The sequence below is a fragment of the Camelus bactrianus genome, chromosome 1 (assembly GCF_048773025.1).
Source record: "Camelus bactrianus isolate YW-2024 breed Bactrian camel chromosome 1, ASM4877302v1, whole genome shotgun sequence".
In the NCBI taxonomy this organism is placed as follows: Eukaryota; Metazoa; Chordata; class Mammalia; order Artiodactyla; family Camelidae; genus Camelus; species Camelus bactrianus.
Window position 1 is genome coordinate 38,984,630 of NC_133539.1, and position 26,111 is coordinate 39,010,740.

General features: G+C 35.4%; 1 protein-coding gene across 1 annotated transcript in view; it reads left to right on the forward strand.

Moving 5' to 3' along the window:
- Window positions 1-26,111, forward strand: part of ARL6 (ARF like GTPase 6) — a 41,848-nt gene that overhangs the window by 8,272 nt on the left and 7,465 nt on the right. Inside the window, exons 3-7 of the mRNA XM_010966432.3 lie at window positions 1,339-1,400; window positions 1,824-1,892; window positions 5,026-5,120; window positions 21,974-22,103; window positions 25,747-25,802. Of these exons, the coding sequence (XP_010964734.1) occupies window positions 1,339-1,400; window positions 1,824-1,892; window positions 5,026-5,120; window positions 21,974-22,103; window positions 25,747-25,802 (412 nt within the window). The remainder of the gene's footprint in view (window positions 1-1,338; window positions 1,401-1,823; window positions 1,893-5,025; window positions 5,121-21,973; window positions 22,104-25,746; window positions 25,803-26,111) is intronic.

Below are 26,111 nucleotides of genomic sequence, written 5' to 3' on the forward strand. Positions count from 1 at the left end.
TTAGTTACACTTTTGACAGTATGGAGAAAATAGGGGGCAAGACTGAAATCAGTGAGCAAGTAATTCAAATAATAGCAAACATTTCTTGAGTGTTTACTATGGACCAAACGCTGTGTTGGGTATTTTGCATCCGTTAACTCATTTTATTCTCATGATAACATTATAAGTTAAGGTTAATAATATAATATTTCACATTTGAGAAAACTAAGGCTTAGAGAAGTTACATAACTTGTTTAAAGTAGTATCTTAGCAATTAGGGGTAATCAGGAGGCTGGTGTAGTCATTTGAAGTAAGAAATGATAAGGGCCTGAGCTATGTTAGTGAGATAGAGCCAGCAAAGCTTAGAGAACGGTTATGTAGGGAACGTAAAAAAGGGGAGGTGTCAAGAATAACTCCTAGGCATCTGAATCAGAAAGTGGGTGGACTGTTATTCAAAAAGAAGAACAGTTTTGATGGTAGAAGTATTATGAGGCATATGATGAGTTAACTTGTCGGTTTAAGGCGTTTTACTTGCCAGTGGGATTTGTCAGCAGGTCTCCCGCTGTGCTCTTGCCCCTTGCAATCTCTTTTCCACACAGTCCCCACCAGGGCCTTCAAGGCCCCACCACTCTTACATGGTCACATACAGCTCTTCCCCTTACTCAATCTACGTTAGATGTATAAGCCTTCTGCTTTCCCTGAGTGGTGGTCTGTGGTCACTGCCCTGGCTAATTCCTTTGACTGGAATGTTCTTTGCAAAGATCTGGTCATAGCTCTTCCCCTCCATACCACTCACTCCTGGGTGAGATGTCACCTCAGACAGGCTGTTCCTATGCCAGCCCTCTTCTGCCCTATTGTCCCCCACCCTTACTCACCTTTCATTTCACTTATCACTGCTCACAGTTATGTTCCCTTGTACCTTAGTTGTTTATTGCTGTTTACCTTCTCTAGATTATAAATTTCATGAGTGCAGGGACCATGTAGATCACCATCTAGACATGAGGACAGTCCTCTGTAGCATATATAAACTCAGTAAGTGTGTGTTGAAGTATTAGAAAGTCCTATATGTGAGCTAAAGGTGAGTTATCAAACCCTTTAAGTCCATGATAACTTGCAGCAAGTCACAAAATGTGAATTGAGACGTATACATTATACAGATTCCTAATTAGTAAACCTTAAACTTTTATGATGAATTTATACACAGTGGTCCCATTCCAAAATTACGATTTTGTTTAATCCTTTCATCTCCTTAGTGGCAGACTTTAGAATTGGAAAATCTGGATGCTTTTTTTTTTTAGCCTGAGGAAAAATTCACCTTTGCTAATTGCGAATTTCTAAACTTTATCTTTTCTCTTAAAGGCTCAATCTCAAGATATAGTTCCAACTATAGGATTCAGCATAGAGAAATTTAAATCATCCAGGTAATTCACTTTATTATACTTGTGGTTAAGAATTTGTGGGTGAAAAATGATATTAGATCTACCTAGTCATTCCTCTGCTCTTAGAAAACAATGATTTGTTGTTTTAAGAAGCCCATAGATGTTAAAATATTTGTACCACTACCCCTGGATTATTATTCAGACTTTAGGTTTTAGATACACTCTGATAACCTCACTAGCAAAGAAAACATCTTTTTTTATATGTTACTCATTATAAAATCATATTTATATTCAATAAATTCATCTTATGGCACTTGTACTTGAAAGCTGCTCTGAGTAGAATATTGTATATTCAAGGGTGGTTTCTTTGGTTGAAAACAATTTAAAATTTTAATTAAAAGCTATACTTTTAGTAGTTTATAATATGGTTTTTTAAATTTTTGTTTTGTTTGTTTTGTTTTGTAGTTTGTCTTTTACAGTGTTTGACATGTCAGGTCAAGGAAGATACAGAAATCTCTGGGAACACTATTATAAGTAAGTCTGTGAATGTTGGTTAACTAGATGGTCATATTTTAATAAAAAGCAATGATTAGAAATCCAAATAATTACATGAGCTGGGTTGCAATGTTTATTTTTTATATAATTTAAGTGTATTTCCTAACTTAAAAAATGTATAATCATACTTCCCATTATTTCTCAAATGCTACAGATCCTTTGTGACCTTGGGCCTTGCATATGCTGTGCTCTGTTTTTAATGCCCAATTTTACCCTGCTTCTCTGCAGCTTATATTTAAGAACTAGCTCAAAAGTCACCTCCTCTGTGAAGTTTCCACTATTTTGCCCAGTTATTCTGTCCCCAGTGTTCACACAGTACTTTGTCCATTCATATCTCTGTAATCATACTTACTACATCTTAATGTCATGTACCATAGCTGCCTCCCTAATGAGACTATGAATTCTTCAAAATCAGGGATTTTTTCTTATTCAGGTTATTTCTTCAAGACCACGCATGATGGTAGGTATATAGATCAGTAAATACTTACTGAATAAATTTTGTTAAAATAACAGCAGTAATAGTTGATCCATTTGTTCTACAAACAGTTCTAAACAAGAAATTTTTCAGCATGTGCAAATCAAGTGGTAATTACTTGAGATTAACAACTGTCAAGTTGCTAGGATACAAATGTATTATACCCTCTCGAGATTTGCTTGTGGTGTTAAAATGAGTTCAGTAACTTCTGATATTGCTAGGACTCCTTCATTTATTTGTGTAACTCACTCTTGGAGTCTGAAACTTATAAACAGTATCTCTTCACTAAATGCCCTTTTGTCAGAATGAACTGCTATGTGATGACTGCCAGATCAGGTTTTGATTTTCATTGGTTAATTCTTTCGTACTAATGTAGGAACAAATACTGTATTCCTTAGATATGAACCAAAGGAGATTTATTCCAGATATTCTTTTCAGCAAGTACTTTAATAGATTGAAGGCCTATTTAAATCATAAAGATACAGAGGACCTCTGAAGCAGTCTCTTCTCTCTACCTCAGATTTGAGGATCAGTTTGGAAAAGGAAAGGTGGAATGTTTGTGGTATCCTGCATTAAATTCCCTGGGGAAATGTGAGGTGTTTTTGTTTTGTTTTTAAGGAAACTTCAGTTTTCGGTATAGGATTTTTTTTTTTTTTGAAAAAACATACTTAGCTACTTTTTAAAAAATAACATTTAATTACTTTACAGAGAACACAGTACTACATAGAAAATAGTAGTTGAAAAAAGGAAACTTTTTTCTGATTTTAGCTTCTTTTTCTTCAAAATCTTTTGGAAGAAGTTAATGAATTCAGCAATATTATAGATACATTGTAGGCTGTGTGTATTTGGAAAGGAGTTAATGTTTGAAAAATATAGGAAAGAGTATCAAAAAATTGTTTCCCATAAATCTCACTACTAACTACCATTGTTAATCTTGGTATGTTTCTTCTATTTTTAAATACATAATGTACACCTTACATAACTGAGAAAGCAACCTTCTAAAGTATAGACCATGTGCTATAGTTTTCCATTTAATGTTCTATGATAAGGGTAAGTCAGGAAAAATGTACAAAGAGTGTAACTCTCTGGCTGTCTTAATATTTTTTCATATTCCTGTGCTAAAATTTGCTTAATCATTTCTCTATTTTTAGACATAAAGGCTGTTCTCAGTTTTTGAACATTATAAACACTTCACTTAACATTTTGCTGCATGAGTCTTTGTCATAGTTCATGCTTCCTTAGAATAAATTCCAGTAATAAAATTACTGGGCTCAAAATGATTGAACATTTTTAAAGCTCTTGATAGATATTTTCAGTTGTACAAGTTTTTATACCCATCAGTAATATATGACTGTGATAATCTGCATTCATTCTTTAAAATAATAGTAGAAAATGGTATTAAAAGGTTGTTCTATTTTTATATGCATGTGATAACTAATGACATTGAACTTTAAAATCTTAATTTATGACTAGAATAAGTGATTCACAAAAATATATAAATGTCTGATATATATATGAAAATATATTGAATTTAACTAGCAATTAACAAAACACAAAGTTAAATATGTGCTGTTAGAATGGTAAAAAATTGGAAAGAATGGTAAGAGCCATGCTGGCAAGAGGGTAGGAAAAGTGCTGGTAGTAGTATAAATTGGTTCAGCATTTCTGGAAGATAATTTGTCAATGTTTATCTGAAACTTTGAAGTTTGTGTGTATGCCTAGAAATTTTATTCTTAAGAACAAATCTTAAAGTATCAAGAAATTTTAAAAATGTGTTTAGAAGGATGTTTATCCCAGAGTTTTTCATAGTAAAGAAAAATTGGAAGTAATCTATAAAGTCCAACAGTGGAAGTTTAATACAGTATTTAATGACACACCTATACAGTGGAGCACTTTATAACCATTAAAAGAAATGTATGGAGGGAATCTGGTTTTTGAAGTGCCACTGTGATCTGTAAGTGAATCCTTAAACCAGTTTCAGTGGCTGATTATCAACTTAAAAACATCAAATAGAGTAAAATAAAAGCTCTTTGTAAGTATTGTTTCAGGAGACTATTTCAAATATATTTACATATAATTACTTGTCTAACTGCATCTTAATGTAAAATGTATTTCTCACTATGGTTATGGTAGAAAAATATTTGAGAAACCATAGGACAGAGTTTTAATATTTCATATAAAAGTAGTTCAAACTGTACTGTAAAAAAAGATCATGTACATATATATCAGAAAGACAGTATAAAACAGCAGGATTCCCTTTATATACAGATGTAGATAGTCATATGTGAATATACAAAAAGAAAACGTTGAAAGTGATTTACATGGAAGTATTAATGATTGTATCTATATAATAGGATTATAGTTTTATTTGTTATTTTTTAATTATGAAATAAGTTATTGGATTTACCATATTATGATCCAAAATGAAAAGGAATTATTGTACATGAAATATGACTCACATGGTTAATATATTAATCATGCGTATAAACTAGTAAGAAACAGCACCAAAGACTGTAATGATAAATGGATATAGGACATGAAGAGATAATATGCAGGTTAGAAAATGCAAATGAGTAGTAAACATAGAAAAATGTGTAAGTTTATCTTTAATTTTTCTCATTTTTTTATATTATACAGAGAAGGACAAGCCATTATTTTTGTCGTTGATAGTAGTGATAGATTACGAATGGTTGTGGCCAAAGAAGAACTGGATACTCTTCTGAATCATCCAGGTACACGTGTGTGTCTTTCAGACTGTGATGTCCACTGTGCTTTGGAGTCTGATTATGTATGATGTTCTGTTTTTCAGACGAGCAAAAGTGTTGTTTATACTGTGTAATATACTGTGTAGTATATATGTGTAGCATATATTTTTAAAATTTCAGACCTTTTTGCAATGTTTTCCAGGTCTTTGACCTGTATTTCCCTGAAAATAAAAATGCCCTTTTTCTGATTACATAAATAACATGTCAATTGCAAAATGTGAACAGGTAAAGAATAAGGAAGAAAGTAAAAATCCATCTTGCAGCACGTTAACTTTTTTTGATTACCATCTTTTTACATGTATGTATGTGTAACCACAGCATTTCTTACATATTTGTTGTAGGGAATTCTTTTAAAACAGATCTTTTCTGTTTTTAAACTAGTGCCAGTTCCTCAACCCCCTTTTAATATATCAATATTATATGATATTATATAATATAATATATCAGTATTAATAGTTTGATATTTTTTCTTTATACCATTATATAATACCATTTCATATATATATGCATATACATATATAGGTACCATAGATATATATATTCATCCCTTGGTATCCATAGGTGACTAAGGGGTTCTAGGACCCCAAAAGTGTTCTAGTCACTTATGTAATGTGGTGTAGTATTTCTGTAGAACCTATGCGCATCCTCCCACATACTTTAAATCATCTCCACATTACTTGCAATACCTAACAAAATGTAAATGCTGTGTACATAATGCCAGCATACGATAAATTCAAGTTTTGCTTTTGGGAACTTTCTGTCATTTTTTCCCCAAATATTTTCCATCTGCAGTTGGTTGAATTTGTGGATTCAGAGTCTGCAGACATAAAAGGCCCACTGTGTATGGTTGGGGGCTGTGAAGACTGTCATTGTTACTTACTAAAATGGGATCATATTCTGTACACTCTTCTGCATCTTCCTGTTTTCAAATAATACTGCATGATGAAAATCCTTTCAAGTCAAATTTCATAAATGTAATTATTCTTTTTAATGATGCATAATATGTCATAGTACAAATATGCCACAGTTTATTCAGTCTTTCACCTATTGATAGATACTCTTTTTTTTCCCCACACTACTAACAGTTCTCCAGTAGTATTGTGGAATTCCACATTTTGATCCTTACTCATGCAGAAAGATTTTAAGTGGTTTTTGTGTTAGGACTTTTAGAAAATGATTTAAAAGAAATATGAATTTGTTAGAAATAGAACAGAAATAGTATGGGGCTTTCTGACAATTCTTGCTGCTTAATCATGGTATCTTTGGTATTTTTATTGGACAACCTCAAGTTTATTCAAATATTGAGTGAGGAGGAGGAATTATCCAAGTTTTTTTCTAAATATATTTTTGTTGAAGTATGGTGTGTCAATTTCTGGTGTACAGCATAATGCATGAAGATTCATATCATTTTCATATTCTTATTCACCATATTGAACATAGTACCCTGTGCTATATAGTATTATTGTTTATCTACTTTATGTATATTAGTATCTGCTAATCTTGAACTCCCAATTTATCCCTTCCCACTCTCTTCCCTTCCTGGTAACTGTAGGTTTGTTTTCTGTCTGTGAGTCTGTTTCTGTTTTGTAAATAAGTTCATTTGTCTCTCTCTCTCTTTTTTTTTTTAGATTCCACATACAATTGATATCATATGATTTTTCTCGTTTGATAATTTTCTATTGTATTAGCTTGGTTTCTTTTTGGTTTTTATGACTCTGTTGTATGCTTTTGATTTGTGGTTACCCTGTTTTTCAAGTATGTTAACCTCTTACTCTGTCTTTGCTTTGGATGGATAGTCATGTAGGCTCAAACATCCTAAAAAGAATGATGGAAAAAATGAAATAAAAAAAAAAAAGAGAGAGTGACAAAAAAAAATTTTCTTGCTCCCATTCACTTTAATGATTTTGATGTCCTTTTTTTTTTTTAACATCTTCATGTTTATTCTATTGCAAATCATTGTGGTTATTGCATTTCCAGTTATGGTTTTCTTATTCTATAGCTTCCTGCTCCTTGCTTCTTTTCTATTTAGAGTAGACCTTTCAATATTTCTTTTAGGATGGGTTTGATATTGCTGAATTCTTTTAGATTTTGCTTGTTTGTGAAATTCTTTATCTCTCCTTCTACTCTAAAGGATAGTCTTGCCTGATAGAGTATTCTAGGTTGCAGCTTTTTCTCGTTCAGGAATTTGAATATATCTTGCCACTCCCTTCTGGCCAGCAGTGTTTGTGTAGAGAAATCATCTGAAAGCCTTATGGGGGTTCCTTTGTTACTAACTCTGTTTTTCTCTTGCTGCCTTTAGAATCATTTCTTTATCTTTTACTTTCGTCATCTTAATTATAATATGTCTTGGTGTAGATCTGTTTGGGTTCTTTTTTGAGACCGTCTGTGCTTCTTGTACTTGGATATCTGTTTTCTTTAGATTTGGAAAGTTTTCAGTCATGATTTCTTCAAATACCTTTTTAATCCCCTTCTCTCTTTCTTCTCCTTCTGGGACCCTATAATGCATAGGTTGGCATGCTTTATATTATCCCATAGGTCCCTTATGTTGCTTTCATTGGTTTTTACTTGCTTTTCTGTCTGCTGTTTTGATTGGGTGAGTTCTGTTATCCTGTCTTCTAAGTCACTTGAAAATTCCTCTGCATTATCTGGTCTGCTTTTGACTGCCTTTAGCTTGGCTCTTATCTCAGCCATTGAGTTTTCTGTTTTTAATTGGCTCCCCTTTATAGTTTCGATTTCCTTTTTATAGTATTCTCTCTCTATTCATAGTCTCTCTTATTTCCTTCAATGCTTTTATCACCCCGTTTTTGAAGTCATGGTCTAGTAGATTGTTGAGGTCTATCTCGTTCATTCTTTCAGGGGACTTCTCTTGTTCTTGCAGTTAGGAGTGGTTCCTCTGCTTCTTCATTTTACTTGTATTTCTCTGGCTTTGTGGCTTTAGGAGTACCAGTTATCTACTGTGGTCTTGAAGGACTGTTTGTTTGTTTGTTTTTATTTAAAGTGGTAGTGTTCCTGTGTAGACTGTGTGCATCTAATAGTTTTGTTGCGAGGGCTGTTCTTAGTATGGATGGTTGCCACCTCTTTATTCCATGTGTGTTGGCTGTTACCCTTTGATTGGGGTTGTGGTTGGTGTTGTGAGAGCCTGCCCTGATTGTTGTTGTTTAGCTGGGCCTCCTTTTTTGTTCTGCAGTTGTCAGAGCCTTTACAGGGGCCTGGTCTGCTCCCCTGTTGCTGAAATAGGAGCTTCTAGACCCATTTCTGAGCTGTGGTGTGTAGTAGGCAGGGTTGGAGCACTTCAGCTGGGAAGAAGAGAAGGCAAGAGATGTCCACTGGGAAGTGCCTTCTGTGGTGTTCTCTGTCACTTGTTATGCGGGCTTACAAAGTACTCTTTGTTGACGCTGCCTTTGTCCCCACCTTTGCTGTGGGAATGTCGGCCACCCACTCTGGTGTCCCCCGGGTTCTGGGCCCCAGAAACCACCAGCCCAGATCCACCAATGTCTGGCACTAGGGCCTGCCATAGTGAGCATGTAGTCACACACCTGAATCAGCGCTGCACCACAGGGTCAGCACAGACCCAGCCCCACTTCCACATGAGGTCAGTACACCGGCCTGTTGTCATCCTGTTGTAAGTACCTGTACTTGCCCCCGCCATGCGTGACGGAACTCTGTTCACTGCCTATTTGTCCCAGAGGTGCAGGTCCACAAAGGGTCCAGAGAGAGCAAATCCAGACTCTCTGCCTGGGGCTGTAAACAAATCTCAGTCCTGACTGTGAAGTTGCAGGGCCCTTGGGTATGAATATTTCTTAAATATTTGGGTCAAAGTATTTTCTAATTTACCTTGTAAATTCTTTGATGCTTGGATTATTTAGTAGTATATCATTTAATTTCCCAAATATTTGGGAATTTTGTTATTGACTTCTAATTTAATTGACTTCTAATTTAATTCCATTTGATCAAAGAACCCATTCTGCATGATTTTTATCCTTAGACATTTATAGTCTAACATACTTGGTTTAGTATGGTAAACATTCCATCTGCAATTATGTAGAATGTATATCTTGCTGTTCTTGAGTGTAGAGTTCTATAAATGGCAGTTGATAGTATTATTCACACCTTCCACATTCTTTGTTTTCACTGAGGTATAGTTGATATAAGTTTAAACATAGTGATTCACAATTTTTAAAGGTTTTGTACCATTTATAGTTAATATAAAATATTGGCTATATTCCCTGTTTGTACAATATATCCTTGTAACTTACTTTATATATAGTAGCTTATACCTCTTAATCCTCCACTCCTATCTTGCTCCTTCCCCTTTCCTCTCCCTACTGGTAATCACTGTATGTACCACATCTTCTTTATCCATTCATCTGTTGGTGGACACTTAAGTTGCTTCCATATCTTGGCAATTTTAAGTAATGCTTCTATGAACATTGGGGTGCATATATCATTTTAAATTAGTGTTTTCAAGTTGTTTTTGTTTTTTTTATAAATATTCAGGAATGGAATTGTTGGGTCATATGGTAGTTCTATTTTTAGTTTTTTGGGAAACCTCCATACTGTTTTCCATAGTGGCTGTACCAATTTACATTCCTGTCAGAAGTGTACAAGCGTTCTCTTTTCTCTACATCCACACCAACATTTGTTGTTATTTGTGTTCTTTTTATGATAGCCATTCTGACAAGTGTGAAGTGATACCTCATTGTAATTTTAATTTGCATTTCTCTGATGATTAAGTGTTGAGCATCTTTTCATGTGACTGTTGGCCAGCTGTATGCCTTCTTTAGAAAAATGTTCATGTCTTCTGCTCATTTTTTAATTGCTTTTTTTTTTATTTTAAGTTGTGTGAGCTATTTATATATTTTGGATATTAATCCCTTATTAGTCATATCATTTGCAAATATTTTCTCCCATTCAGTAGGTTGTCTTTTCATTTTGTTGATGGTTTCTTTAGCTGTGAAAAGCTTTTAAGTTAAATTAGGTCCCATTTGTTTATTTTTGCTATTATTTCCTTTGATTTAGGAGACACATCCTCTCCCCCCCCCCAAATTACTACAATTTATGTCAAAGAGTGTTCTGCATATGTTCTTGTCTAGGAGTTTTATGGTTTCAGGTAGTCTTTAATCCATTTTGAGTTTATTTTTGTATATGATATTAGAGAATTTTCTAATTTCATTCCTTCACATGTAGCTGTCCAGTTTTCCCAGCACCACTCATTGAAGAGGCTGTCTTTTCTCCATTGTATATTCTTGCCTCCTTTGTTGTAGATTATCTGACCATAAGTGCATGGGTTTTTCTTCTGGGCTCTCTGTTGTGTTCCATTGATCTATGTGTCTGTTCTTGGGCCAGTACCACACTTTTGATTACTGTACCTTTGCAGTAGAGTATGAAGTCAGGGATCATGATTCCTCCAGTTCTGTTCTTCTTTCTCCAGATTGTTTTTACTATTTATGGACCTTGTGTTTCCATACAAATTTTTGAAATATTCTAACTCTGAGAAAAATGCCATTGGTATTTTGATAGGAATTGCATTAAATCTGTAGATTGCCTAGGGTAGTATAGTCGTTTTAACAATATTATTTCTTCCAATCCATGAACACAGTATATGTGTATCTTTCCATCTATTTGTGTCATCGTCAGCTTCTTTCATCACTGTCTTGCGGTTTTTCAAGTACAGGTCCTTTACCTCCTTAGGTAGGTTTATTCCCAGGTATTTTATTCTTTTTGATGCAATTGTAAATGGGATTATTTCCTTATTTACTCTTTCTGATAGTTCATTGTTAGTGTGTAGAAATACAACAGATTTCTGTGTTTTAATTTTGTATCCTAAAGCTTTGCTGAATTTATTAATGAGCTCTAGTAGTCTTTTGGTGGTATCTTTAGGATTTAGTATATAGAGGATTATGTCATCTGCAAACAGTGACAGTTTAACTTCTTCCTTTCGAACTTAGATTCCTTTTCTTTCTTTCTTTCTTTCTTTCTTTCTTTCTTTCTTTCTTTCTTTCTTTCTTCCTTTCTTTCTTTCTTCCTTTCTTCCTTTCTTCCTTCCTTCCTTCCTTCCTTCCTTCCTTCCTTCCTTTCTTCCTTTCTTCCTTCCTTCCTTCTTCCTTCCTTCCTTCCTTCCTTCCTTCCTTCCTTCCTTCCTTTCTTTCTTTCTTCCTTTCTTCCTTTCTTCCTTTCTTTCTTTCTTCCTTTCTTCCTTTCTTCCTTTCTTTCTTTCTTCCTTTCTTCCTTTCTTCCTTTCTTCCTTTCTTCCTTTCTTCCTTTCTTTCTTTCTTCCTTTCTTTCTTCCTTTCTTTCTTCCTTTCTTTCTTCCTTTCTTCCTTTCTTCCTTTCTTCCTTTCTTCCTTTCTTCCTTTCTTTCTTCCTTTCTCTCTTTCTTTCTCTCTTTCTCTCATTCTCTCTTTCTCTCTTTCTCTCTTTCTCTCTTTCTCTCTTTCTTTCTTTCTTTCTTTCTTTCTTTCTTTCCTGTCTGACTGCTGTGGGTAGGACTTCCAATATTATTTTGACTGAAAGTTGTGAAAGTGGCGTTCTTGTCATGTTCCTGATCTTAGAAGAAATGCTTTCAGCTTTTCACCATTGAGTATGATGTTATCGTTAGGTTTGTCATATATGGCCTTTATTATGTTGAGGTATGTTTCCTCTATACCACTTTCTAGAGTTTTTTTTTAAATCATAAATGGATGTTGAATTTTTTTAAAAGCTTTTTCTGTATCTATTGAGATAATTGTATGATTTTTATTTAGTTTGTTAATGTGGTGTGTCATAATGATTGATGTGTGGGTATTGAAAAGTCCTTGCATCCCTGGGATGGATCCCACTTGATCATGTTGTATGATCGTTTTGATGTATTGTTGGATTTGGTTTGCTAATATTTTGTTGAGGATTTTTGCATCTCTGTTCATTAGTGATATTGCCTATAATTTTCTTTTTTTGTGATAGCCTTGTCTAGTTTTGGTATCAGGGTGGTAATGGCCTCAAAGAGTGAGTTTGGAAGCATTCCTTCTGCAAGTTTTGGAATAGTTTGAGAAGGGTGTTATCTCTTTTCTAAATATTTGGTAGAATTCACCTGTGAAACCATCTAGTCCTAGACTAATGTTTGTTGGGAGTTTTTGTTTTTTGAGTTTTTTTAACTGACTCAATTTCATTGGTCTGTTGTATTTTCTGTTTTTTCCTGTTTCAGTCTCGGGAGGCTATACATTTCTAAGAATTTGTTCATTTCTCCTAGGTTGTTCATTTTATTGGCATATAGTTGTTTGTAGTAGTCTCTTATGATCCTTTGTATGTCAGTTATAACTTCTCCTTTTCCATTTATAATATAATTGATTTGGGCCCTCTTTTCTTCTTGATGAGTCTGGCTAAAAGTTTATCAATTTTTTTTTATCTTTTCAAAGAACCAGCTCTTAGTTTCATTGATCTTTTACTGATTTTTTTAGTCTCTATTTTATTTATTTCTGATCTGATCTTTGTGATTTCTTTCCTTCTACAACTTTTGGTTTTGTTTGTTCTTCTTTTTCTAACTCCTTTAGATGTAAGGTTGTGTTGTTTATTTGAATTTTTTTTCCTGAGGTAAATTTGTATCACATAAACTTCCTTCTAAGAACTGCTTTTGCTGTGTTGTGTAAATTTTGGATCATTGTGTTTTCCTTTTCATTTGTCTCCAGATATTTTTTTTATTTCCTGTTTGATTCCTTCAGTGATCCATTAGTTGTTTAGTAGCATGTTGTTTGCCTCCACATGCTTTTGTATTTTGCTTGTCATTTTCTTGGGGTTTTTCCTTGCAGTTGATTTCTAGTTTCATAGAATTGTGGTCAGAACAGATGCTTGATATGATTTCAATTTTCATAAATTTACCAAGGCCTAACATGTGATCTATCCTGGAGAATATTTCATGTGCACTGAAAAGAATGTGTATTCTCCTGTTTTTGGATGGAATGTTCTACGTATATATCTATTAAGTTAATCTGATCTAATGTGTCATTTAAGGCTAGTGATTCCTTACTGATTTTCTGTCTGAATGATCTGTCCATTGATTTAAGCGGAGTGTTAAAAAACCCTACTATTACTGTGTTACTCCCTATGTTTGTTAATGTTTGCTTTATTTATTTAGGCACTCCTATGTTGGGTGCATATATATTTACAATTATTGTATCTTCTTCTTGGATTGATCCCTTGATCATTATGTAATGTCCTTCTTTGTCTCTTATAACAGTCTAATTTTGAAGTCTATTTTGTCTGATATAAATATTGCTACCCTGGCTTTCTTTTCATTTCAATTTGTATGGACTACCTTTTACCATCTCCTTGCTTTGACTCTGTTTGTGTTTAGATCTGAAGTGGAACTCTTGTAGGCAACATATATATAGGTCTTGTTTTTGTATCCATTGAGCCACACTGTATCTTTTGAGAATTTAATCCATTTATATTTAAAGTAATTATTGATATATATGTTCTTAATTTCCATTTTGTTCATTGTTTTGGGTTGTTTTCGTAGGTCTTTTTTGTTCCTTCCTTCATTTGTTTTCTTGTGATTTGATGAGTCTCTTTACTGTTATATTTAGATTCCTTTTATTTTTTGTGTATGTCTAGTATAGATTTTTAGTTTGTAGTTACTTTGAGGTTTATATATAGCTAGCATATATTAATATGATTGTTTTAAGTTGTTGACCTCTTAATTTCAAATGAATTTTAACAATCCTATATTTGTACTCTTCTCCCCTCATGATTACTGTTGCATATCATGTTTTGCATACAATTTCTTTGTGTATCCCTTAACTGCATGTTGTGGATATAAATGATTTTATTTCTGTCTTTTAACCCTCCTACTACTTTTGTGGATGGATGATTTCCTATCTTTACTATATATTTGCCTTTATCAATGAACTTTTTCCTTTCATGATTTTCATATTTTTTGTTGTGTCTTTTTCTTTTTCACTTTAATAAGTTCCTTTAATACTTCATATAAAGCTAGTTTGGTGGTGCTGAACTCTTTCACTTGTCTATGAAGCTTTTGATCTCTCTGTCAGATCTGAACAAGAACTTTGCATGGTGGCATATTCTTAGTTGTAGGTTTTTCCCTTTATCACTTTAAGTATATCAAGGCATTTCTGACCTGCAGAGTTTCTGCTAAAACATCAGCTGATAGCCTTATGGGAGTTTCTTTTGTGGTTCTTGTTGCTTTTCCTTTGCTGCTTTTAATATTCTCTTTTTATATTTAACTTGTACTGTTTTTTATTACAACATGTGTTTCTCTTTGGGTTAGTCATGTATGGGACTCTGTATTTCCTGGACTTGGGTATCTATTTCCTTTCCCAGATTAGGTAAGTTTTTCAGCTATTATGTTTTCAGGTATGTTCTCAGGCTCTTTCTCTCTCTCCTCCTTCTGGTACCCTTATAATTATAATGCAAATATTAGTGTGGTTGATGTTGTCCCAGAGATCTCTTAAACTGTCCTCATTTCTCTTCTTCTTTTTTTTTTTTTTCTATTCAGCATCAGTGGTTTCTGCTACTCTGTCTTCCAGCTTGCTGATGATTCCTTCTAATGTAATTTTTATTTAAGTTACTGTATTCTTCATCTCTGGTTGTTCTTTATACTTTCTAATTCTTTCTTAAAAACTTCTGATTTCTCTCTCTATGCATCCATTCTCTCCCTAGTTCTTTGATCATCTTTATGATCACTATCCTGAACTTCTCCAGTAGGTTGCCTGTCTTCGCTTCACTTAGTTCCTCTTTTGGAGTTCTACCTTGTTCTTTGTTTGAAATATGTTCTTCTGTCACTTTATTCTGCCTAACTTGTTGTTTTTATCATTATGAATCTGATAGGTTGGTTACATTCCCCGACCTTGGAGAAGTGGCCTTTTTAGATGCCCTCTGCTTCTCAGCAGTGCCCTCCCCTCTCATCACCAGAGCTTTGTGCTCTAGGGTTTCCTCCATGAGTGCTGTATGGGTCCTGTTATGGCAGAATGACTAAGTGAGGAATCTGGTAGGCTTGGCTGACCCCTGGTTCATTTGGTTGCCAGGTCCTGCCTTGTGTGGAAGCTCCTGGCTGCTGGTTGGCAGGACCAGCTGGCTAAGTTGGCTGACCATAAATCCAGGGAGCCCTGGGGCTAGAGCTGTGTTAGTCTTGGGTGGAGTTAGGGTCCGGGAGACTCTGGGGCTATTTCCTGCCCCTTGGTGGCTGAAGCCAGGTACTGGAGCTAGTGCTGGCCTACTGGCAGGCAGAGCTGGCTCCTGGGGTCTCAGAGCAGGTGTCAGATTGCTGATGAGTGGAGTCCTCTCGTGACACAGTTGAGTATGGGGATGGGGCCTGAAGTTGTCTTGAAGCTTGTGTTCTGCTGCTATTGGGTGGGGTCAGGGCCAACCAATCCCAGAGCAGGGTCTGCCCTGCTGGTAGGTGGGCTGGGTCCTTAGGCCGCAGGGCTGAGGTTTTGTCTAATGTCTGCCCACTGTTGGGTAGGGCTGGGCCCAAGACTAGAGCAGGCTTGCCATGGGCAGACCCAGGGCCTTAGGGTTCCTGAGGCTGGTGCTTTCACACTGGTGGATGGAGGTGTCTCCTGGGGTGTCTGGCTGGGAGGGCCCTTAATGTCTTCAGTCTAGTGCCCGTGCACTGTTCTGTGAGACCAGATCCAGGGCCATCTGGTGGGCAGGGCTTTTCCCACAGTTAGCTGTGGGCTCTGGGTGTCTTAAGGCAGCCCTTCTGCTGGTGGGTGGGCCTGTGTCTACGCCAGTTAGTAGCTTGGCCTGAGGCATCCCAGCACTGGTGCCTACAGACCACTGGGCCAGGCTGGGGCTGGGTCCTGAGGCTAATAACCTAGAGGGAGGATCCCAAAATGGAGCTTGCTGGCACCAGTGTCCACGTGGTAGAAAGAGCTCCCAAAAATGACCCCTACCAGTGTCTGTGTCCCCAGGGTGAGCTGCAGTTGCCTCCTACCCCTCCATGACACTCCAGGATCAGCAGGTGAGTCTGACCCAGACTTCTGTTGAATTACTGCTTCTGCCCTGGGTCCTGAAACATGTGATATTTTTGTGTGCATTCTTTAAGAGTGAAGTCTCTGTTCCTGCAGCTCTCTGGGACTCCCAGAAGTGAGCCATGCTGGCCTTCAAAGTCAAACGCTTTGGGGGTTGATCTTCCCAGTGCAGGACCCCTGGGCTGAGGCACCTAGTGTTGGGCTCAGATCTCTCACTCCTTTGGGAGAACCTCTGCAGTTACAATTATTCTCCCATTTTTGGGTCACCTCCCCAGGGTTATGGGATTTGGCTGTATCTCAACTCCACCCCTCCTACCCATCTCATTGTAATTTCTCCTTTATATATTTGGTTTTAGAATCTTTTCTTTTCATTGATAGTTATTTGGTGAATAATCTGTGCCCATGAGAGGAAGTGAGCTCAGTGTCTTTCTACTCAGCCATTTTGCGCCTGCATGGGGACAGTCCTTGAAATGAGGGCTCTGTGCTGCAGTTTAAGAAGAACATCTGGAAGAAGCAGCAGCACAGCCAGCGGGCAGACGTCTGGGGGTGCAGACACGCGTTTTCCTCCCACCACCGGCCACACGTTGTCCCAAAGTTGGCTCTTCATTCAGTCCTGTCGAAAATAATCACACATCTTTCACATTCTTAGTGATATTTTTGTCTACTTGTCTATCAATTTCATAAAGAAGGGTGTTGAAGTGTCCACTATGATTGTGGGTTTATTTGTATTTCCCTGTAATACTCTCAAATTTTGCTTTATGTAGTTGGAAGCATGTCTTTTAGATACACACATAGAACTGTTGCTTTATTAATTGACCGTTTTATAATTTTTAAATGCCTTTCTTTTTCATTGATAACACCTTTTGTCTCAAATACTACTTTATCTGATGTTAGTGTAGCCATGCCAGCTTTCTTAAACGTTTGCATATTATGTCTTGCCAGCCTTTTACTTTCAGCTTGTTTGTGTCCTTATGTTCAAAGTGTGTTTCTTGTATACATCATATAGTTATGTCTTGCTTTTTAATCCACTCTGACAGTTTGTTCTCCAGGATAAATTCCAGCTGGACTAAATGTTTAAATATAAAAATTACATTATTACAGCAGTTGAAGAAACGGGGAGGATTTTTTAAATAGTTTGAGGGCAAGAGGAAGCCTTTCTAACTACAACATGAAACCCAGAATCCTAGGGGGAAAAAAAAGGTTTTGAATGACAGAATGAACCATGAGTAGTCAAAGGCAAATGATAAGCAAGGAAAAATATTTGCAATTCATACCATAGCTACAGGATTTATTTCCTTACTGCTTAATGTGTTCTTACAAATCAATAAGAAAATAAAAACAATAGAAAAATGGGGGAAAGATATATAACAAGATAGTTCAGAAACAAAAGAAATAGAAGCATGTTTTGAATATATAGAAAGGTTTCTAACCTTTCTAAAAACAGTGTAAGTAGACACATTCTGAGTGTATTTTTTATCTATCACCTATCATATAGAAAAGAACAAAAGGTTTGATAACACTCTTCTGGCATAGGCAGTGGAAACACTCATTCTTTTTTTTTTTTTTTTTGACTTATTTGACCTTTTTTTATTAATAGATTTTATTTTCTACAGCAGTTTCAGGTTCACACCAGAATTGAGCAGAAAATAGAGTTTGCACATAGCACTCCCCACCCACACATAAATACTCCCCTACCCTCAACATCCCTCATTAGTGTGGCATATTTGGTACAATCAATGAACCGACATGGACACATTATTATCAACTAAAATCCATAATTTACATTAGGGTTCACTCTTAATGTTGTACATCCTATGGATTTTGCCAAATGCATAATGACATGTAGCCACCACTATAGTATCAAACAGAATAATTTCTTTGCCCTGAAAATCCCTTGTGCTCCATCTATTCATTCTTCCCTCCCTCTCCCCAGACCCCTGGAAACCACTATCTTTTTATTGTTTCTGTAGCTTTGCCTTTTCCAGAATGTCATTTGGTTGGAATCGTACAGTTTTTAGCCTTTTCATACTGGCTTCCTTCATTTAATAATACATCTTTTAAGTTTCTTCCATGTCTTTCATGGCTTGATAGCTCAGTTCTTTTTTTTTTTTTAACTGTACATGAATTTTTTTAATTTACATATATGTACTGTTCATTGTTTCTGAGAATGTTTAGAGCTTTGGCTTTTTAAACTCACATAGTTATCAAAGGGATAAAGCCAACCACAAAATAAGAATTAATTCAAAAAGACATATATATACCCTGCTGTTAATAGCAACATTATTTATAATTGCCAAGACATGGGAGCATCCTAAGTGCACATCAATAGTTGAATAGATAATGAAGATGCAATATATATATATATAATGGAATACATTAGCTCACCCATAGGAAAGAAGGATATTTTGCCATTTGTGGCCTATCATTCACCTTTTTTTCACTTCAAAAACCAGAATTTTATAACTGGCATAAACATTTCCATTACATCGAAAACAACAAAATACCCAGAAATAAACCTAACCAAGGAGGTTAGACTCCAAAAACCAATGACACAAAGAAATGGAAAGATTCCTTGTGCTCTTGGATTGGGAGAATCAACACTACCCAAAGCAATCCACAGATCCAACGCAACCCCCGTCAAAATACCCACGACATTCCTCACAGAACTAGAACAAACAATTCCAGAAGTCACCGGGACCCACAAAAGACCCCGAACAGCCAAAGCAATCTTTTGTAGGTCTCTTTTTTTTTTTTTTTTTTTCTTTTCTCTTTCTTCTTTGTTCTCTTTCCTTATGGTTTGATTGCTAGAGAAGGTCCTTTAACATTTGTTGTAAAGCTGGTTTGGTGGTGCTGAAATCTTTTAGCTTTTGTTTATCTGTGAAGCTTTTGATTTCTCTATCAAGTCTGAACTAGAGCCTTGATGAATAGAGTATTCTTGGTTGTAAGTTTTCCCCTTTCATCACTTGAAATATATCTTTGCCACTCCCTTCTAGCCTGTAGAATTTTTGCTGAAAAATCAGCTGATAACTTTAGGGGAGTTCCCTTGTATGTTATTTGTTGCTTTTCTCTTGCTAATTTTAATATTTTATCCTTGTCCTTAATTTCTGTCAATTTGATGACTATGTGCCTTGGTGTGTTCCTCTTTGGGTTGATCCTGTGTGGTACTCTCTGTGCTTCCTGGATTTGGGTGACTGTTTCCTTTCCCAAGATGAGGAAGTTTTCAGTGATTATCTCTCCAAAAATTTTCTCAAGTCCTTTCTCTCTCTTCTCTTTCTGGAACCCCTATAATGCGAATATTAGTGCATTTCATATTGTCCCAGAGTTCTCTTAAACTATCCTCATTTCTTTTCATTCTTTTTTCTTTTTTCTGTTCTGTAGTAGTGATTTCTACTTATCTGTCTTCTAGCTCACTGAGCCGTTCTTCTGCCTCATTTAGTCTATTCTTGGTTCCTTCTAGTGTGTTATTCATTTCAGTAATTTTATTCTTCAATTCTGTTTGGGTATTCTTTATATTTTCCAACTCTTTTCTAAAAACTTTGTTCTGTGCATCTATACTCCTCTTGAGTTCTCTGAACATCTTCACCATCATTACTTTAAACTCTCTCAGGTAAATTGCCTATCTCCTCATCACTTATTTCTTCTTCTGGGATTTTATCTTGTGCCTTGGCCTGGGAGATAATTCCTTTGCTGCCTCATATCATCTATCTTTCTGTGTGTTTGTGGATTCCTTCCACAGGTTTTGGGATTATTGTTTTCTTATTTCTGAAATCTGCCCCTGGTGGATAAGGCTGGACTAGAGGTTTATGCAGGTTTCCTGGCAGGAAGAGCCGGGTGCCTGCTCACTGCTGGGTGAAGCTTGATCCTGGACAACCTCTGGTGGGCAGGGCTGTGTCTAGAGGCCTTTGTGGCTTAGGAAGTCTGCTGATGGATGGGGCTGTGTTCCCACCTGTATGTTGTTTGGCCTGAGGCTTCCCTACAGGCTGTTGGGTGGGGCTAGGTCTTGGTGCTAATGATCCAATCAAGATGTCAGCCTCCAGGAAAGCTCATGTAGATGAACACTCCTGGAATGTCTGCCACCAATTTTTATGTCCCCTGAGTGAGCCGCAGCTATCACCCACGTCCCCAGGAGACCCTCCAAATCCAGCAGGCAGGCCTGGCCCAGGTTCCTATAAAATCACTGCCTCTGCCCTTGGACCTGGTGCACACGAGTTTCTGTGTACACTTACCAAGCAAATGGAGTGTCTGTTTCCCCCAGTCCCATGGGAGTCCTAGAGCCAAGGCCTGCTGGCCTTCAAAACCAGATGTCCTGGGGTCTCCTTCTCCTCGTAATGCCAGGACCCAAGCTGGGGAGCCTGACGTGGGGCTTAGAGCTCTCACTCCTGTGGGAGGGCCTCTGTGACTTAACTATTCTTCAGCTTGTGGGTCGCCCACCCCAGGGGTATGGGACCTAATTATATTGTGAGCACGCTCCTCCTGCCATCCCTCTGTGGCTTCCTCTTTATGTTTCCAGTTACAGAAGATCTTTTTTTCTAGGTTCCAGTCTTTTTATTCTATGGTTGTTTAGCATTCAGTTGTGGTTTTGTTGTAGTTGTGAAGAGAGGTGAGCTCATGGTCGTACCACGTCACCATCTTGACCGGAAAAATCAGAAACACTCATTCTTATACACTGTTGTTGATATTAAATTGATACAACTTTAGAGGGAAGACAGTTTGGTAATCACTGTCTATCAAAATAGAAATTTACATTTCTGACCCAACAATTCCACTTCTCTGATTTATCCTATAGACATTGTAGCCCATGTACGAATTTTCCTTTCTACAAGTTTATTCATTATAGCATTATTTATAGTTGTAAATATTGGTAACAAAACAAATGTATCTCAGTTGGGTACTGTATAAATAAATTATGGTTGATAGTAGTAAAAGACAGAACGTTCGTAACTGTTAAAATAAAGAAGAAACTACTCTGTATGCACTGATACGGGACAATCTCCAAGCTATGAAATTAAGTGAAAAGCAAGAGGTATAAAATAGAATAGCCTGCTATTTGTATAAAGAATAATACATAATAGCCCATAATGAAAAAGAATATGAAGAGGAATATATATATGCATAAATGAATCACTATTCTGTACACCAGAAATTAACACATTGTAAATCAACTACAATAAAAAATTTTAATTTAATTTAAAAAGAATAATATATAATAATTATTTGCAAATATGTAAAATATTTCTATAAACATGCCAAGAAACATGAGATGGGTTGCCTCTTCTAGGGAGGTCAGATTGATGGTGTTGGACAAAAGTGGGAGGGAGATTCTTGTGCTGCATACAGTTTTATGTCTTCTGAATTTTGAACTATTTAAATGTATTACATATTCAAAACAATGAAAAATATTTCCAAAACTGTACCTAGATAAAAACATCTTGTTGCAGTTTTATCTAGCTTGTCACTTACAATACTGTAACTAAAATGTAAAATCAGATCCAGTTTGTCCTCCGCCTACTCCTGTTTGAAGTTTGCCTCCTTTGTGTTGACAATAAAAATGAAACAAAATGTTTGACCCTTTTCTAGGTGCTGTTCAGTAACTGTCTAATGAGCCCTCCATTCCCACTTCATCCATCTTTGTTTTAAAGTTCCAACCAGAGGGCAGATAATCTTAGGAAGAAGTATTTTTTAAAGTTTCTTATCACTCAAATCCATACATGACAGTATGTCTTTAAATGTTTTATGTATGTGTGATATGGAAGGAAGTGATTGGAAAACAATTTTAGTGGATTTCAATTTTAAGGATTTGGGGGAAGATAACCCAAAAAGCTGGAAGTGTGATGATAGTCTTATTTTCTCTTGCAGATATTAAGCATCGCCGAATACCAATCTTATTCTTTGCGAACAAAATGGATCTTAGAGATGCAGTGACATCTGTAAAAGTGTCTCAATTACTGTGTTTAGAGAACATCAAAGATAAACCATGGCATATTTGGTAAAGTTTTATATTTACTCTTCTTTTTATCATTCTAAAAACTCCAAACTTAAAGGTTTGTTGTTTTTTTTTTTTCCCAAGTTCATTTTATAAGTGACTTAGCATGGTAGAATGTAAGGTAAGGATCTTGTTTTATAGAATTGTGGCATTGCAGATATTCATGAATGTACTACCATTAAACCTTTTCAAATCTTTTCATGGGTAGAAAAATAAAAACAAAATATTTTCGTGGGTAGAAAAATAAAAACAACTCTTTAAACTTAAAAAGCCCACTTACTCATGCATCTTCAACCACACTGATTTTCTTCTGCACATTGAATCAGCCAACCACAATCCCATCTCTAGGCATTTGTACTTGTTACTCCCTTTGCCTGAATCAGTCTTGAAAATAATTGTCCTGCTTGCTATTACACTTCTTTTGGGAAAGAGACCTCTCTTGATGACTCCCTGAAATATCACTATACCTTATCCCCATCTCTTGTTTTTTCCTTTTCTTTGTTTTTATTGCCATGTGACTTCTTGGGCTTTTTTTTTTTTTTCTTTTTTCTTTTATAGTCTTATCTTCCTACACTAGTGCATTAGTACCATGAGACCTGGAATTTTATTGATTTCGTTCTCTCTATAGCCCCCGGAACAGTAATTGTACCTGCTACTTAGTAGATACACAATAAATATTTGTTTATATGAATAAATAGAAATGTTAAAATTAGTCTTATTTGGACATACTTGTAAGATTGAACTCTTACAAAGTAGCTGAAATTATTATACATTGTTTATTTAGAAAGCAGTTTCTTACTAATATATTTAACTCCAGTGTGCCTTTCTACCAAAAAATTCCAGTAAGGATAACCAGAAGTTATATGTTAGAGAAGATTTTAATACCTACCACTACCTTATATTAAATTATCCACCCACTCCCCCTGCTGGATGATATCCTTCTCTTGCCATTTTTCCCCTTTTCGTAAGAAGGTGTCTATTGAGAAAGGCTGGAAACAAAGGCAAAGAACTCTAGGAAGCAAGGAAGTGGTAGAGCTCAGAAAAGAACATTAAGAACTAACCTTGGTGCTGAAAGAGTAATGACATACAGAAGAGCTGAGAACACCCTTGAAACTTCTCAGTACTCAAGATCACGTATCTCAAGGAAAACCCTCCTTACTTTTCCTCTGATTCTCGAGTTGGAATTTGAGGTTGCGTGCTATTTGGTTGGTAAATAAAGGAGGGATTTGGGGTAGAGAAATATCTTAAGGTAGAACCTTTGTATTTCTCTAAATCAAACTTAAATTGATAATATCTAAAGTAGATTAATTTTTTAATTTTTGCATTGGATTAAGTGCTGTGACTGCTTTGGTTAAAAGTACAGCATTCAAAACATGGGTCTAATTAGTAAAATATACAGTCTTGCTTTTTGAAGTAGAAATTAATTTTACAAATTTGGAGAAGTCTCTTTCTACTTCGAATAATTAACAATTGAATTTTAACCAATTTATTTAATTGTGACATCTAAATACTTTTTAGTGAAAGAAAAAGTGGTATCTGATGCTATAAGGATATAGACTATTATATTGCTAGTTTCTGTATTTCTGTATAACCTAGAATGCCAAATTTTTCTTTGAAATTTGTCTAAAATTTTGGCTTCTTAATTCGAACTGGACATCTGACTAAGTTCCAATTAGTGTTTCATTTGTTAAGTTTGTTTTTTATTTTTTGCAATATTTTTAAAGCATGTATGAAATTAAAATTACACTTAGCCTTCTTTTCTAGTTTTAGAGAGAAAGGTAACGCTCAGTGATACTGAGTGTTGACCATGGTACTAAACATACAGTAAACTCTGATGTTCAGGTTTTGATTGTGTTATTGTTCTTCCCATGTGTTCATTGACTCAAGTCTCTGGCGTGACATGTGTGTGTTTTTGCTTATTTACTGTGTTGTGAGGAAGACGTAATAAAACAAGTAAATAGATGTATAAAATGTCAAAAAATAGAGGAAGATAATAAAAGAAAGGATAGCGAGACATGGTTCCTCTCTGACATCTAATTGAAGTCAGGGAGCAGTTCATGCAAAGGTTCAGAGGAATAGCTTTCCAGATAGAGAGCCCAGCAAGTGAAAAGACTCTTGGATGAGAATGTGCATGGTGTGTTCTAGAACAGCAAGGCGTCCGTGCTGGCTGGAATAGAGTGATCTAGGAGGAAATTGTAGGAGATGAGGCCACTGAGAAATAACCAGGGGCCATGTCATGTAAGGCCTTGTAGAACATGGTGAAGACTTGGGCTTTTATTCCAGTTACAGGTCTTATGACTTATTTAAAAGGAAAGGTAGAATTTAAACATTTGGGAATTATTAGGAAAAGATGCAGGGCTTTTAGTAGGGTAGTAATACCTACACCAAAGGGGAAGGATTTCTTCCTTGTATTACTTGTTTGGGACTGTGGTCTGATTTGGGACTGTACGTTTGTGATTAAATCAATACATTGATCTTTCTTGATTTAAATATTTCAGTTACTGATGTTTTGCCATTAATATAGATGATCCATAGTTTGCTTTGAATAATTGTGTATCTCATGATGTTTGTCTCTGTCTTCCTATTTTAAAACAATTCTGTAAGTCATATTCTTAGTCTAACAAGTAATTCCTTAGAGATAAATTTTTTTTTATTAGAGGCAAATTAACTCTTTTAAAGGTTGTTTAGTACATTTTAAAATCATGCTTCAGCACACCAAAAGGAACACTAATCATTCAGAAAATCTATTTTTATATACTAATTGCTATTATACAATTACATTTTGAAAGGAAATAAGTAAATCAGTAACATGTTATGAGAAACTATCAGTCTGAATCTTTGAAAAAGATTATTTGATACTCTAAAAATCCTCTGCATCTTATTATTTTAGTTTATATAATTTAATTATTTATAAAGTAATGTCACAATAAAGACTTAGGTTTACTCTCTTAAGAATAGAAAGACAATGAAAAGATCCTGTTTTATATAAATATCTCAAATATTTAATTTTCACAGTAACACCATATTAGGCCAATGGTAACATTCCTCCATTTAACAGATGCTAAAACTAAAGGAAGAAGAGTTAATAACATAACCTCTCCAGGTTTCTGAAGCCAATAAATATAAAGTTGTGGTTGAAATCTACTGGGGTTTTTTTTGATTTTATCAATTTACCAAAGTTATAATTATAGGTTTATACCTCTAGATATCAGATTTCACTTTGAATAAAATCATTCCATCCTATGGCTAAATTACAACCCAAGTCAAGCATTTCTAATAAATAAATGCTATTGAGTCACTGGGGCAGGGCAAAAAGTAGGATGGCGTACTCTATAAAACTCTTCCACTACTGGGAGAATAACTCAGAGTATGTTTTGTTAATGTCAACCTGAATAATATTCCTTGAATAATATCTTTTTAATGATACACTCTTCCAAGTGTCTATATAAATTATGAATCATTTTCTCATGTCTTGCTTCTGAGCACTCAGACTTTTATATCCTGTATATATTCAATTGCAGTACTTAGCCAGTTTTTCTCAGATATGTTACCAGAAAATATTAATTTGTCATATGAGAAAATTATAATTATTCTTACAGTTTTATGATGTAATGAAATGGGTATTTTTTTATGAATTTTATTTCAGTGCTAGTGATGCCATAAAAGGAGAAGGATTGCAAGAAGGTGTAGACTGGCTTCAAGGTACATCACCAAATACTGTGCATCTTCAGCCTTTATTTCCTTTCCATTCACATTTTCTTTCCTTTTTTACATTTTGTTTTTATTATATCACTGCCTTTTTTCCTCTTGTCTCCATTTATTTCTGCTATCAGAAAAAACAATACAGTAAGTATCCAATACCTTGCTCCATTTACTTCAATTACATCTTTATAAAGAATTTATTTAAATAAAGTGCTTACATCAATATACATGACAACTCTAGGAAATAACTTAAATTTATGGCAACAAATTTCTTTCGGATCTGGTAATAGAAGCACATTTGAAGTTTGG